The sequence below is a fragment of the Anomaloglossus baeobatrachus genome, chromosome 7 (assembly GCF_048569485.1).
Source record: "Anomaloglossus baeobatrachus isolate aAnoBae1 chromosome 7, aAnoBae1.hap1, whole genome shotgun sequence".
In the NCBI taxonomy this organism is placed as follows: Eukaryota; Metazoa; Chordata; class Amphibia; order Anura; family Aromobatidae; genus Anomaloglossus; species Anomaloglossus baeobatrachus.
In genome coordinates, this window is record NC_134359.1 from 74,980,920 (window position 1) to 74,993,419 (window position 12,500).

A 12,500-nucleotide genomic window follows, 5' to 3' on the forward strand; every position below is an offset into this window, starting at 1 on the left:
ACCGCTTCCATTGACGCCACCATCTGACCCAGCACCTGCATGAGGTGCCTGATGGAATGACGGCGGGGCCTCAACGGAGAGCGCACCGCCAGATGAAGGGACTGCTGTTTGACTAAGGGCAGCTTCACAAGTGCCGGCAGAGTCTCGAACTGCATCCCTAGGTACGTGAGACTCTGGGTCGGAGTCAGAGTGGATTTGGGAAGATTGACAAGCCACCCGAATTGGGCTAGAGTGGCGAGAGCGAGCGAGACACTCCGCTGACAGTCTGCGCTGGATGGAGCCTTGACTAGAAGGTCGTCCAGGTAAGGGAGCACTGCCAACCCCTGGAGGTGCAGAACCGCAATCACTGCTGCCATGACCTTGGTGAATACCCGAGGGGCCGTGGCTAACCCGAAGGGGAGAGCCACGAATTGGAAATGATCTTCTCCTATTGCAAAGCGTAGCCAACGCTGGTGTGAAACTGCAATCGGCACATGTAGATAGGCATCTCTGATGTCGATGGACGCTAGGAAATCCCCCTGGGTCATTGAGGCAATGACTTATTGCAGAGACTCCATGCGAAAGCGCCGCACCCGAACATGCTTGTTGAGAAGCTTGAGATCCAGAATGGGTCGGAAGGTACCGTCCTTCTTGGGAACTAGGAAGAGGTTTGAGTAAAAACCTCTGAACCGTTCCCGGGCGGGAACTGGTACAATTACCCCGTTGGCCTGCAAGGCTGCCACGGCCTGTGAAAAAGCGGCGGCCTTGGAGCAGGGGGGAGTTGAGAGAAAAAATCTGTTTGGCGGGCTGGAAAAGAATTCTATCCTGTAGCCGTGTGAGATGATCTCTCTCACCCACTGATCGGAGACGTGTTGGAACCAAGCGTCGCCAAAGTGGGAGAGCCTGCCACCGACTAAGGACGTTGCCGGAGCGGGCAGAGAGTCATGAGGAGGCTGCTTTAGTGGCAGAACCTCCTGCGGTCTTCTGTGGACGCGCTTTTGGGCGCCAGTTGGATTTCTGGTCCTTAGCTGAGTTAGCGGACGAGCCGGAGGGCTTAGAGGACGACCAGTTGGAGGAACGAAAGGAGCGAAACCTCGACTGAATCCTAGCCTGGGCAGGTTTCCTGGTCTTGGTTTGTGGCATGGAAATGCTCTTCCCGCCAGTAGCCTCTTTAATAATTTCATCCAGCTGTTCACCGAACAGCCGGGAACCAGCAAAAGGAAGCCCGGCAAGGTACTTCTTTGAAGAGGCATCTGCCTTCCACTCTCGAAGCCACAAGACCCTGCGGATAACGAGGGAATTAGCCGAAGCCACCGCAGTGCGGTGGGAAGCCTCTAGCATGGCAGACATGGCATAAGAAGAAAATCTGAAGCTTGAGAAGTTAAGGCAACCATCTCGGGCATAGATTCTCTGGTGAGGGAATGCATCTCCTCCAGGGAAGCAGAGATGGCTTTGAGGGCCCACACTGCTGCAAAAGTTGGGGAAAACGAGGCCCCCGCCGCCTCATACACGGATTTGGCCAAAAGGTCAATCTGACGGTCCGGGCTGAGAGCCTAGACACCGGAGGGTCTACCTTTGGGGAGTGAGCCCACTCCTTGACCACCTCAGGTGGAAAGGGAAAACTGTCATCAGAACCACGCTTTGGGAAGCGTTTGTCAGGACAGGCCCTGGGTTTGGTCACAGCGGTCTGAAAACTGGAGTGGTTAAAGAACACACTCTTTACTCTCTTAGGCGAGGTAAACTGGTGCTTTTCTGCCATAGAGGGTTGCTCCTCTGATACTGGCGGATTGAGATCCAGTACAGAATTAATGGAAGCAATCAAATCACTTATTTCTGAGTCACCCTCAGAAAGATCAATGGGGCACATGGAGTTAGCCTCCGAACCCCCTGTAAAGGCATCCTCCTCATCCTGCGAGTCAGCTCTTGAATCAGAGCCGTGGGATGAGGAGGGAGAGGAGACCCTGCGGCGCCTCTTAGGAGGACGGGGTCTGGGCCCTGATGATGAATCCTCTGTGAGCTCCAGTGGACGGGGGTCAGAGGATAGGGATCCTGAAGGACCCTTAGCAAGCGCATTAGAGGCACCCTGTGACGGGGGCTGATGCATATTCATCAAAGTCCTGGACAGAAGTCCCATGGACTCAGCAAATGACTGGGATATAGACCTAGAGAAGGATTCTACCCAGGCTGGGGGTTCAGCCACAGGAGCAGAAGCAGCCTGAGAGACCACTGGGGGTGAGACTCCAGGCTGTGGCACCGGCAAGTTAGAGCAGACCTCACAATGTGGGTAGGTGCTCGGTTCAGGCAGCAGGAGCTTACATGCAGCGCATGCAGTGTAAAGCTTTGGGGCCTTGCTCCTCGTGTGAGACATGCTGCTGGAGTGGGGAAGACCGCTCCTACAAATAGAATGCACCCCAGGGAATATATTCAGAAGTCCACAACCGGAGACCGCTATCTATCTATCTATCTATCTATCTATCTATCTATCTATATATATATGTATATGTACATTTTCTAAGAGTTTATTTCTATACACGTTCAGGACACTGCTATGTGTGTTCCGTTTTATTCTCACTCTCCTCTTAGTAGATGCCTTCATATATAGTTCCTTATCCTCTTTTGTTTAAATTTACAACCTCCACCATGGCCGACAGAATCTTTAGCAGTGCTAAGTTTAAGATAATGTTTTCTTAAAAATCTAACTGGCATTCTTCTTCTTCACATGCACATTGTACTGGCACATGCAAGACCTAACCCGAAAATAAGCCATAGTAGGATTTCGAGTATGTTTAAAATATAAGTCCTGCTCCAAAAATAAGCCCTAGCTGCAGTTTCATAAGGAGTGTCCAAGCGGCTACAAAAGTTAAAGAATACAGAAGTCATGAAAGAAAGCAGACCACTATGTTACTGCAGACTTAAGAATCTTCCCAGCGCACAGTGTGTGTTGCAAACATTTGCCGGTTTCTGAGCTGGGATCACGTGACCACAATTGTGTGATATGCATATTCCTGGCCAGAACCCAACTAGTGGGCATAGCCTCGCTCTATACAAGTGTATGGAGGGGGTGCGACCATCCAGTGGTCACGGCCTTGCTCAATACATTTTTATTGAGTGAGGAGACGCCCACTAGTCGGGATCTGGATAAGAAAATGCATAGCGTACGACTGTGGTCACGTCACCGCCGTTTCCGGCTCAGAATCCAGCAACTTCTCGCAGCCCACAGTTTGTGCGCAGGGAGGATTCTTAAGTCTGCAGTCACTTATCATTTTAGACCGGACAACCCCTTTAATGTTTAATGGCAGATGACTGCAGAAGGCCTGGATTAGACTGGATACCAACACTATACAAACAGACAAGGAAGGTTCTGTATGCATCTCCCCTGACTGTATGATATCACGTCCTAGAGAAAAGAAGAATCTATTATGTTTTTTTATGACTATTAACACTTCGCTACATGTGGCAGCCACCTCGACAATCCCAGCCGGTGTCAGATTCATACAGCCCATGCTTCAAGCAGCATGAGTTGGTTGATAAGTTTGCTGTGATTAAATTACCACTCCACCATTTGTTGTTGTTTTTTTTTTTTTAAGCATTGTATTGGTGCTTTAAATGTAAGCCCCCTGCATTAAACTTATCTTCTGCCATCTTCATTCTTTGTCAGCGATGCTCCGGTCACACAGCTCCATCTTTGTGCCCCTAGCCTTTGACTGGCTGGATACTAAGTCACAAGCGCTCAATGTAACTCTATGTGAGCCAGAACAAGGCTCCCATAGACTTCATTAAGCTGTGACTTCCAGCGCACTCCATGAAACACTGGAGCAGCCAACAGGTGATAAATCACAGGAGACCGACCAGAGCGGCGCAGGAAACAGATGAAAATGGCGGAAAGTGAGTATAAGACAGGGGGCTGGGGACTTACATTTAAAGCACAACCCCAGCACTGAAATAATAAAAATAAACGAAGGTAAAAACAGCATAGAGTCTTCATCCTTACATTAGTGTAGTGAAGTAAGTGTCAGCATTGTACACGACATACCAGATTTTTGAGATGACAGTGCCACAACCAGGGCTGGGTCTATTTCACATGGCAACCCGGCTGCTGATGATAATTCGTACACATTCATTGCAACCTATAAAAAAAAAAAAAAAATAATAATACAATTTCAAAGTATTTTTAAAGAAATCTGTCACCAATTTGAGGTCTCTGGAAATGTACACCAAGCACACGGCAGCCTTATGTGGTTGGCAAGGAGTGTGTATTAATAATAAGGCTATGTGCCCACGATCAGTGTTTGCAGCATTTTGGATGCAGCATGTTGTCTCTTTGTTCAAAATGCAGCATTGTACAGTACAAGCACAGTGGATGGGTTAATAGAAATCCCATGCTCACTGTGCTTGTTTTTCCTGCAGCAAAAACTGATCTGTGGTATGGCTTTCCAAGCCGCAGCATGTCAATTGGTTTCTGCGGAGCTGCAAGTGTTCTCTACATGCAGCGAGAGACCGTAACTGCCCGAACCTGGATCATGGGAAAGGGCAGCTGTGGTCTCCCATGGAGGAAACTCATGGCCCTGCAGGTCAGGACCCGTAGCGTCCTGATCGTTGGTAGGCTGCTTTCACACATCCGGTTTTTGCAGTACGGCTCAATCCAACTCAAAAACCTATGCAACGGATGCGGCGAAAAAAACGGATCCGTTTCATACGTTTTTCCATGCGGCCCGTCCGTTTTTTGACGGATGCGGCTTGATACTGAGCATGTGCAGTGCAAAAAAAACGCATCCGGCGGCCAGATGCGGTTTTTGCCGCAGGACGCCGCATCCGGCTTCCATAGGCTTGCATTGTAAATCGCGCCGGATTCGGCACGATTAGTTTTTTTTCGACGCACAAAAAAACGTACCAGGCAACGTTCCATCCGGCCGCCGCATGGGCTAAATATGCCGCATCCGGCAAAAAACGGACGCAACGCAACACCATGTGGCACAATACGGCGCTAATGCAAGTCTATGCGGAAAAAAACGCAACTGTCGGCAAAAAAACCCGGTTGCGTTTTTTCTGTAAAGCGCCGTATTGTGCCACTCAGTAAAAAACGGATGTGTGAAAGCAGCCGTATGTACCCCAAGTGTGGTGCTAATAAAGCAGGAGGAATGCCGCAAGTGTTTGCATGTATGTGAACACCACTGGAGACAAGGTGCAGTATATCACACAGCAGAGACAGCAAGCAGGGCCGGGTGGAGGAAATTTTACGCCAGAGAGTTTTTACCTTCATGTCCGTCTCCCTTGGAATGTGATCCTTGAAGTCTTCAACAGAACTTACAAGGAAAGGAATGTGGTAAGATAAGACCTGAGAGAGAAATGGAAGAAGATGTCAGCATGCCAGGCGTCCGCAGATAAGACATTTGACTATGCTTTTAATAAGCAGGTAATGCCAATCATCAGCTAAAATACCAGACATGATGTACAGGGCAGTCTGGGGCTTTCATAGCGCACAGCACAATCTGGGGGAGGATGAAAGCATTCTGCACCGCCGGGAAACATTGCATTTCTGGTGCCTCATCTCTTCCTCCATTCACCAGTGACTCATTCACAATCACAAGATGCCACATGCGATGGTCCTCTCCGGTGAGCGAGACACGGCCCTGACTTATTTCACATAACACGTCGGTGCGAGACTACATTTTTATTGATAACATTTTGGGATAGATTTGACGTTTTCACGGCTTGTTACAACATTCTTTGTATTGCAGAGACTAAGAAAACTTAATTTTGGTGTTCTTGATTTTTTTCGTTTATAGCGTTCACCGATTGGGTTAATAATTTTTATATTTTGATACATCGGACTGTTTAACGCGATGATACACGTGTGTTTTCTTTATTTTTCTATTATCTTTCTTTTTAATAGGGGAAAAAATTAGGGTAATTTCAACTTATTTTTATTTATTTTTCATAATTTTTTTTTTCTTTATAGTGTTCAGTTTTTAATAGTCCCGTAAGGAGACTATAGCCTGTGATTGTCTGATTGCTTGTGCAACAGCTGTATATAGCAGAAATCACAGTCTACTTTGAAGCCCGGCCCCAGGCAGCACTGCTATGACCAGGGCTGTGGAGTCGGAGTCGGAGTCGTGGAGTCGGAGTCGGAGTCGGAGCTCATTTTGGTGGAGTCGGAGTCGGTATAAAATGCACCGACTCCGACTCCTAACATATATAATAAATTGGGGACAGGAGTGCAATGCAGAATGTGCTGAATATTTTACTAAATAATAACATTTAGTATAATGCTTATATTTAAGTGAAACATTTATTGTAGTACAATGTGAACATCAGACATTTAATTGTTTTTATGATACAATAATCAAGATATTTGGATAGAACATAACATATTTATTGGAATACAACTTTAGAACACAAAAAACTAATAAATTGTAAATATGTAATATATATATATATATATATATATATATATATGTGTATATATACACACAGTGTATATACACACACAAGATATATATGTAATCTACTGTATATTACATAGTGTATTACATATTTACAATTTATTACAGTTTTTTGTGTTCTAAAGTTGTATTCCAATAAATATATTTTATGTTCTATCCAAATATCTTGATTATTGTATCATAAAAATTATTAAATGTCTGATGTTCACATACACATGCTCATGTATTACAATAAATTTTTCACCTAACTATAAGCAATATATGTAGGAGTCGGAGTCGGAGCCGGAGCCGGAGTCGGAGTCGGAGTCGGAGTCGGTGCAAGAGAATTTGAGGAGTCGGAGTCGGAGTCGAAGGTTTGGCTTACCGACTCCACAGCCCTGGCTATGACAAGCATGGAGGTCTTCAGCAGATCCTCTGCTGTCATAGCAAACGATTGGTGAACAATGTTCACGTCATGTGCGCCGATCGAAACTTAAAATGGCACGCCCCTATGCCAGTGTGTGTTAAAACCCTCTGTCAGAGTTTGACACTGAGATTGAACAGGTTAACAATTGCGGCCAAAGCACTGCTCCAGCTGCGTCTGTTAGCGGCAGGTCCTGGCTGTAGTACACAGTAATCACCTGACGAATGTAGGGCGATGTCACCCTGTGATCCTGCTCCATACACCTGCTTCCGACATGTGCTGTACATTTACTGCGGATGTCATAAAGGGGTTAAATAGAAGAAGGGAATTTTGTTTACTTACCGTAAATTCCTTTTCTTCTAGCTCCTATTGGGAGACCCAGACAATTGGGTGTATAGCTTCTGCCTCCGGAGGCCACACAAAGTATTACACTTAAAAGTGTAACCCCTCCCCTCTGCCTATACACCCCCCCGTGCATCACGGGCTCCTCAGTTTTGGTGCAAAAGCAGGAAGGAGGAAACTTATAAATTGGTCTAAGGTAAATTCAATCCGAAGGATGTTCGGAGAACTGAAAACCATGAACCAAAAGAACAATTCAATATGAACAACATGTGTACACAAAAGAACAACTAGCCCGAAGGGAACAGGGGCGGGTGCTGGGTCTCCCAATAGGAGCTAGAAGAAAAGGAATTTACGGTAAGTAAACAAAATTCCCTTCTTCTTTGTCGCTCCATTGGGAGACCCAGACAATTGGGACGTCCAAAAGCAGTCCCTGGGTGGGTAAAAGAATACCTCGATAACAAGCGCCGACACGACTCCCTCTTACAGGTGGGCCACCGCCGCCTGAAGGACTCGCCTACCTAGACTGGCATCTGCCGAAGCATAGGCATGCACTTGATAGTGCTTCAAGAAAGTGTGCAGACTAGACCACGTAGCTGCCTGACACACCTGTTGAGCCGTCGCCCGGTGCCGCAATGCCCAGGACGCCCCCACGGCTCTGGTAGAATGGGCTTTCAGCCCCGACGGAATCGGAAGCCCCGAAGAACGGTAAGCTTCAAGAATCGGTTCCTTGATCCACCGAGCCAAGGTTGACCTGGAAGCCTGCGAACCCTTACGCTGACCAGCGACAAGGACAAAGAGCGCATCTGAACGGCGCAGGGGCGCCGTGCGAGACACGTAGTACCGGAGTGCTCTCACTAGATCTAATGAGTGCAAATCCTTTTCAAAACGGTGAATTGGATTAGGGCAAAATGAAGGTAAGGTGATATCCTGATTGAGATGAAAAGGAGATACCAACTTAGGGAGAAATTCCGGAACAGGACGCAGGACCACCCTATCCTGGTGAAAAACCAGGAAGGGGGCTTTGCATGACAGCGCTGCTAGCTCCGACACTCTTCGGAGTGATGTAACTGCCACTAGAAATGCCACCTTCTGCGAAAGACGCGATAAAGAGACATCCCGCAGCGGCTCAAAAGGTGGTTTCTGAAGAGCCGTTAGCACCCTGTTAAGGTCCCAGGGTTCCAGCGGGCGCTTGTAAGGTGGGACTATGTGGCAAACTCCCTGCAGGAACGTGCGGACCTGCGGAAGCCTGGCCAGGCGCTTTTGAAAAAAAAACTGAGAGTGCCGATACTTGTCCTTTGAGAGAGCTAAGTGACAAACCCTTGTCCATTCCAGATTGAAGGAAGGAAAGAAAAGTGGGTAAGGCAAAAGGCCAGGGAGTAAAACCATTATCAGAACACCAGGACAAGAAAATCCGCCAAGACCTGTAATAGATCTTGGCGGACGTCGGTTTCCTGGCCTGTCTCATAGTGGCAATGACATCCTGAGACAACCCTGAAGACGCTAGGAGCCAGGACTCAATGGCCACACAGTCAGGTTGAGGGCCGCAGAATTCAGATGGAAAAACGGCCCTTGTGACAGCAAGTCTGGGCGGTCTGGAAGCGCCCACGGCTGATCCACCGTGAGATGCCACAGATCCGGGTACCACGACCGCCTCGGCCAGTCTGGAGCGACGAGAATGGCGCGGTGGCACTCGGACCTGATCTTGCGTAGTACTCTGGGCAGCATCGCCAGAGGAAAAAGTGCGGGAATCTGGGGTCCCTATTGTGATCAGAGAGGGGGGAGGAAGCATGCAGGATGCTCCGGCCCTCACTGCCGACGTCAGGACGGCTGTCCCGCCCCTACCCTGACAGACAGGTCCGGGGGCGGGAGTTTTGCCAGTAGGCCGCAATTGAAGCCGGGGACTAAATTTATGACCGCGGCCGACAAGCAGGCGCGGTCGGCGCGGAAGTCCCCCGGCTTTCACGATCAGCAGCCGCAGTTGTCCCAGGCAGCGTCCGGTCGGCTCTACCGCCCCTATCCTGACAGACAGGTCCGGGGGCGGGATTTTTCAAGTAGGCCGCAACTGAAGCCGGGGACTAAATTTATGACCGCGGCCGACAAACAGGCGCGGTCGGCGCGGAAGTCCCCCGGCTTTCACGGCCTAGCAGCCCTTGCAGCGTCCGAGTGCCAGGCGCTCCATAAACCGTCCCCATGGGGACACAGAGTACCTGACAGATGCAGGGCCCTGTCCCTGATGAAGAAAATACTCCGGTCCGACAGATTCCACACAGGGGCTGCGGAGGGAGCACGGTCCCAGTACCTGGATGACCGCTCAGGATCCCACTTCTCCCAGAGCCCCCAAGGGATGGTGAAGGAAATACGGCATGAGGCTCCGGCCGTCGTACCCGCAATGGGTACCTCAACCTTAACAGCACCGCCGACGTAGTGGGGTGAGAAGGGAGCATGCCGGGGGCCCCGTGGGAGCCCTCTTTTCTTCCAACCGATAACATCAGCAGCTGCTGCTGAGTAAAAAGGGAATGCATGAGTGGATGTGTGCCTCCTTCCACACAAAGCATAAAACTGAGGAGCCCGTGATGCACGGGAGGGTGTATAGGCAGAGGGGAGGGGTTACACTTTTAAGTGTAATACTTTGTGTGGCCTCCGGAGGCAGAAGCTATACACCCAATTGTCTGGGTCTCCCAATGGAGCGACAAAGAAAGGCCCTGTCACACACACACAGAGATAAATCTGCGGTAGATCTGTGGTTGCAGTGAAATTGTGGACAATCAGTGCCAGGTTTGTGGCTGTGTACAAATGGAACAATATGTCCATGATTTCACTGCAACCACAGATCTGCCAAAGATTTATCTGTGTGTGTGACGGGGCCTTAAGTCCCCTGCCACCTGACTTCTACTTACTTGCCACATCTTCATTTTTTACCAGCGTTGCTCCGGTCAGTCTCCGGTGATTTGTGACCTGCCGGCAGCTCTAGTGTTTCCTAGAGAGTGGCGATGGTCAAAACTTAATACAAGTCTATGGGAGCCTCGTGCTGGCTCTCAGAGTTGCATCGGGAGCTTATGACAAAAGTTTTGGCTTATCAGAAGATATTGATGAGAGACCGGAGTGGTGCTGAAAAAAGATGAATTTGCCGGAGGCCGAGTATAAGACTGGGGGCTTAGATTTAGAACACCACTTCAGTGCAGAAGGTGGAGGAGCGCAAGGTCGCTAACATCCACCAGCTCCGTGATGTCATCATGGAGGATGGGTGAGAATCCAGCGGCTCCTGTGAAGCTCTAGTGACCTCCATGAGAGCTAGTTCATTGCTTGAAAATAATGGTGGCCACACAAAATATTGACACATTGGCCACAATTTGGCTATTTTTACTTAGGGGTGTATTTACTTTGGTTGCAGGAGGTTTAGACATTAATGGCTGTGTGTTGAGTTAGAAGACACCAAATTTACACTGTTATACAAGCTGTGCACTGACTACTTTACAATATTATTTCTATCCTATATATATATAAATATATATATATATATATATATATTATATATATATTATATACACACACACACACACACATACACATACATATATCCACATATACATACACCCATTAACACATGTACACACAATATATACACATGCACTAATTTACATATATTATTACATATATATTTTACATACACACGGTTAATTTTACTGATAATTTGTGCGAGCAAAAATGTTAGAGACGTTGTCTAGGAATAGAAATGATGGTTCGGATTTGATTTTTTTTTTTTTTTTAATTCGACCACTGGTTCTGTTTAGTTTTGAAGCTCAACTCCATTCACTGATACGTAGGTCTCAACCGGTGAACAATACTATAATAGTAGGAACTAGAGGCATGTTTTATGCTTTTTTATATATATATATATATCTCATTGCCTTATTCTGTCTTGCTCCAAAATTGTGTCGTTACAGTGATCGTGTCGTTACAGTGACAACCGTCGGATTGGTCTGGGCTCGGCTTGGCCCCGCCCCCCGCATGGATTGGCCGCTTGCCCCGGCCCTCCGCACGCATTGCCCGCTCGGCCACGCCCCTTCCCCCGAATTGAAACGAAGCCCCGACTCCCAGGTAACTTCTGCAGTGCACTCCCAGGAGTCCATACCGGCAACCCAGCCCAGACATAACCTTGCGATGCTGGGATCGTGACGGAGCCGGTGTACGCTGGTTACCATGAAACACATCAGGTAACTATAGGAAGCGCTTCCCTTAGTTACCTGATGTGTATCATGGTTACCAGTGTACACCGGCTCCCGGTACACATGTGCAGGGAGCCGGCATACGCTGACGCCTCGCCCACTCGGCCCCAGCACACGTTGGCCCGCTCGGTTCCGCCCCCAGCACATGTTGGCCCACTCAGCCCCGCCCGCGGCGACCCGCTTGGCCCCGCCCCAAGCACACGTTGGCCCGCTCGGCCCCGCCCCGGCAAACGTTGGGCACCTATACACCTCCCCCCCAGGACCACTCCTCCCATTATACTCCTCTTTCCCCAGGACCACTCCTCCCATTATACTCCTCTTTCCCCAGGACCACTCCTCCCATTATACTCCTCTTTCCCCAGGACCACTCCTCCCATTATACTCCTCTTTCCCCAGGACCACTCCTCCCACTATACTCCTCTTTCCCCAGGACCACTCCTCCCATTATACTCCTTTCCCCAGGACCACTCCTCCTATTATAGTCCTCCTATTATACTCCTCTCTGAGTATAATAGGAGGACTATTATAGCATGAGGGATGGAGCACAAGGGGGGGTGCGCAGCATGGGTGATGAAGCACGATGGGGGGTGCGCAGCATAGGGGATGGAGCACGATGGGGGGTGCGCAGCATGGGGGATGGAGCAAGATGGGGGGTGCGCAGCATGGGGAATGGAGCACGATGGGGGGTGCGCAGCATGGGGAATGGAGCACGATGGGGGGTGCGCAGCATGGGGAATGGACCACGATGGGGGGTGCGCAGCATGGGGAATGGAGCACGATGGGGGGTGCGCAGCATGGGGGATGAAGCACGATGGGGGGTGCACAGCATGGGGGGATGAAGCACGATGGGGGGTGCGCAGCATGACGGATGGAGCACGATGGGGGGTGCGCAGCATGGGGGATGGAGCACGATGGGGGGTGCGCAGCATGAGGGATGGAGCACGATGGGGAGTGCACACCTCCCCCCAAAACACACACACACCGCCACAGGCGCACTGCAAAACACACCACACACACACTGGGAACCACAAACACCGCCCTACACAGACACCCACACACACAGACAACGCCGCACACATACAACACCCAACACACAAACACCGCGGC

General features: G+C 49.4%; 1 protein-coding gene across 4 annotated transcripts in view; it reads right to left on the bottom strand.

Annotated features, from left to right (window-relative positions):
* NCKAP1 (NCK associated protein 1) overlaps positions 1 to 12,500 on the bottom strand; it is a 241,185-nt gene that overhangs the window by 20,410 nt on the left and 208,275 nt on the right. For all 4 annotated transcript variants that reach the window (XM_075317420.1, XM_075317419.1, XM_075317418.1 and 1 more), the window contains 2 exons: positions 5,234 to 5,314; positions 4,013 to 4,106 (listed from right to left, as the gene is read on the bottom strand). In XM_075317420.1, the coding sequence (XP_075173535.1) occupies positions 4,013 to 4,106; positions 5,234 to 5,314 (175 nt within the window). The remainder of the gene's footprint in view (positions 1 to 4,012; positions 4,107 to 5,233; positions 5,315 to 12,500) is intronic.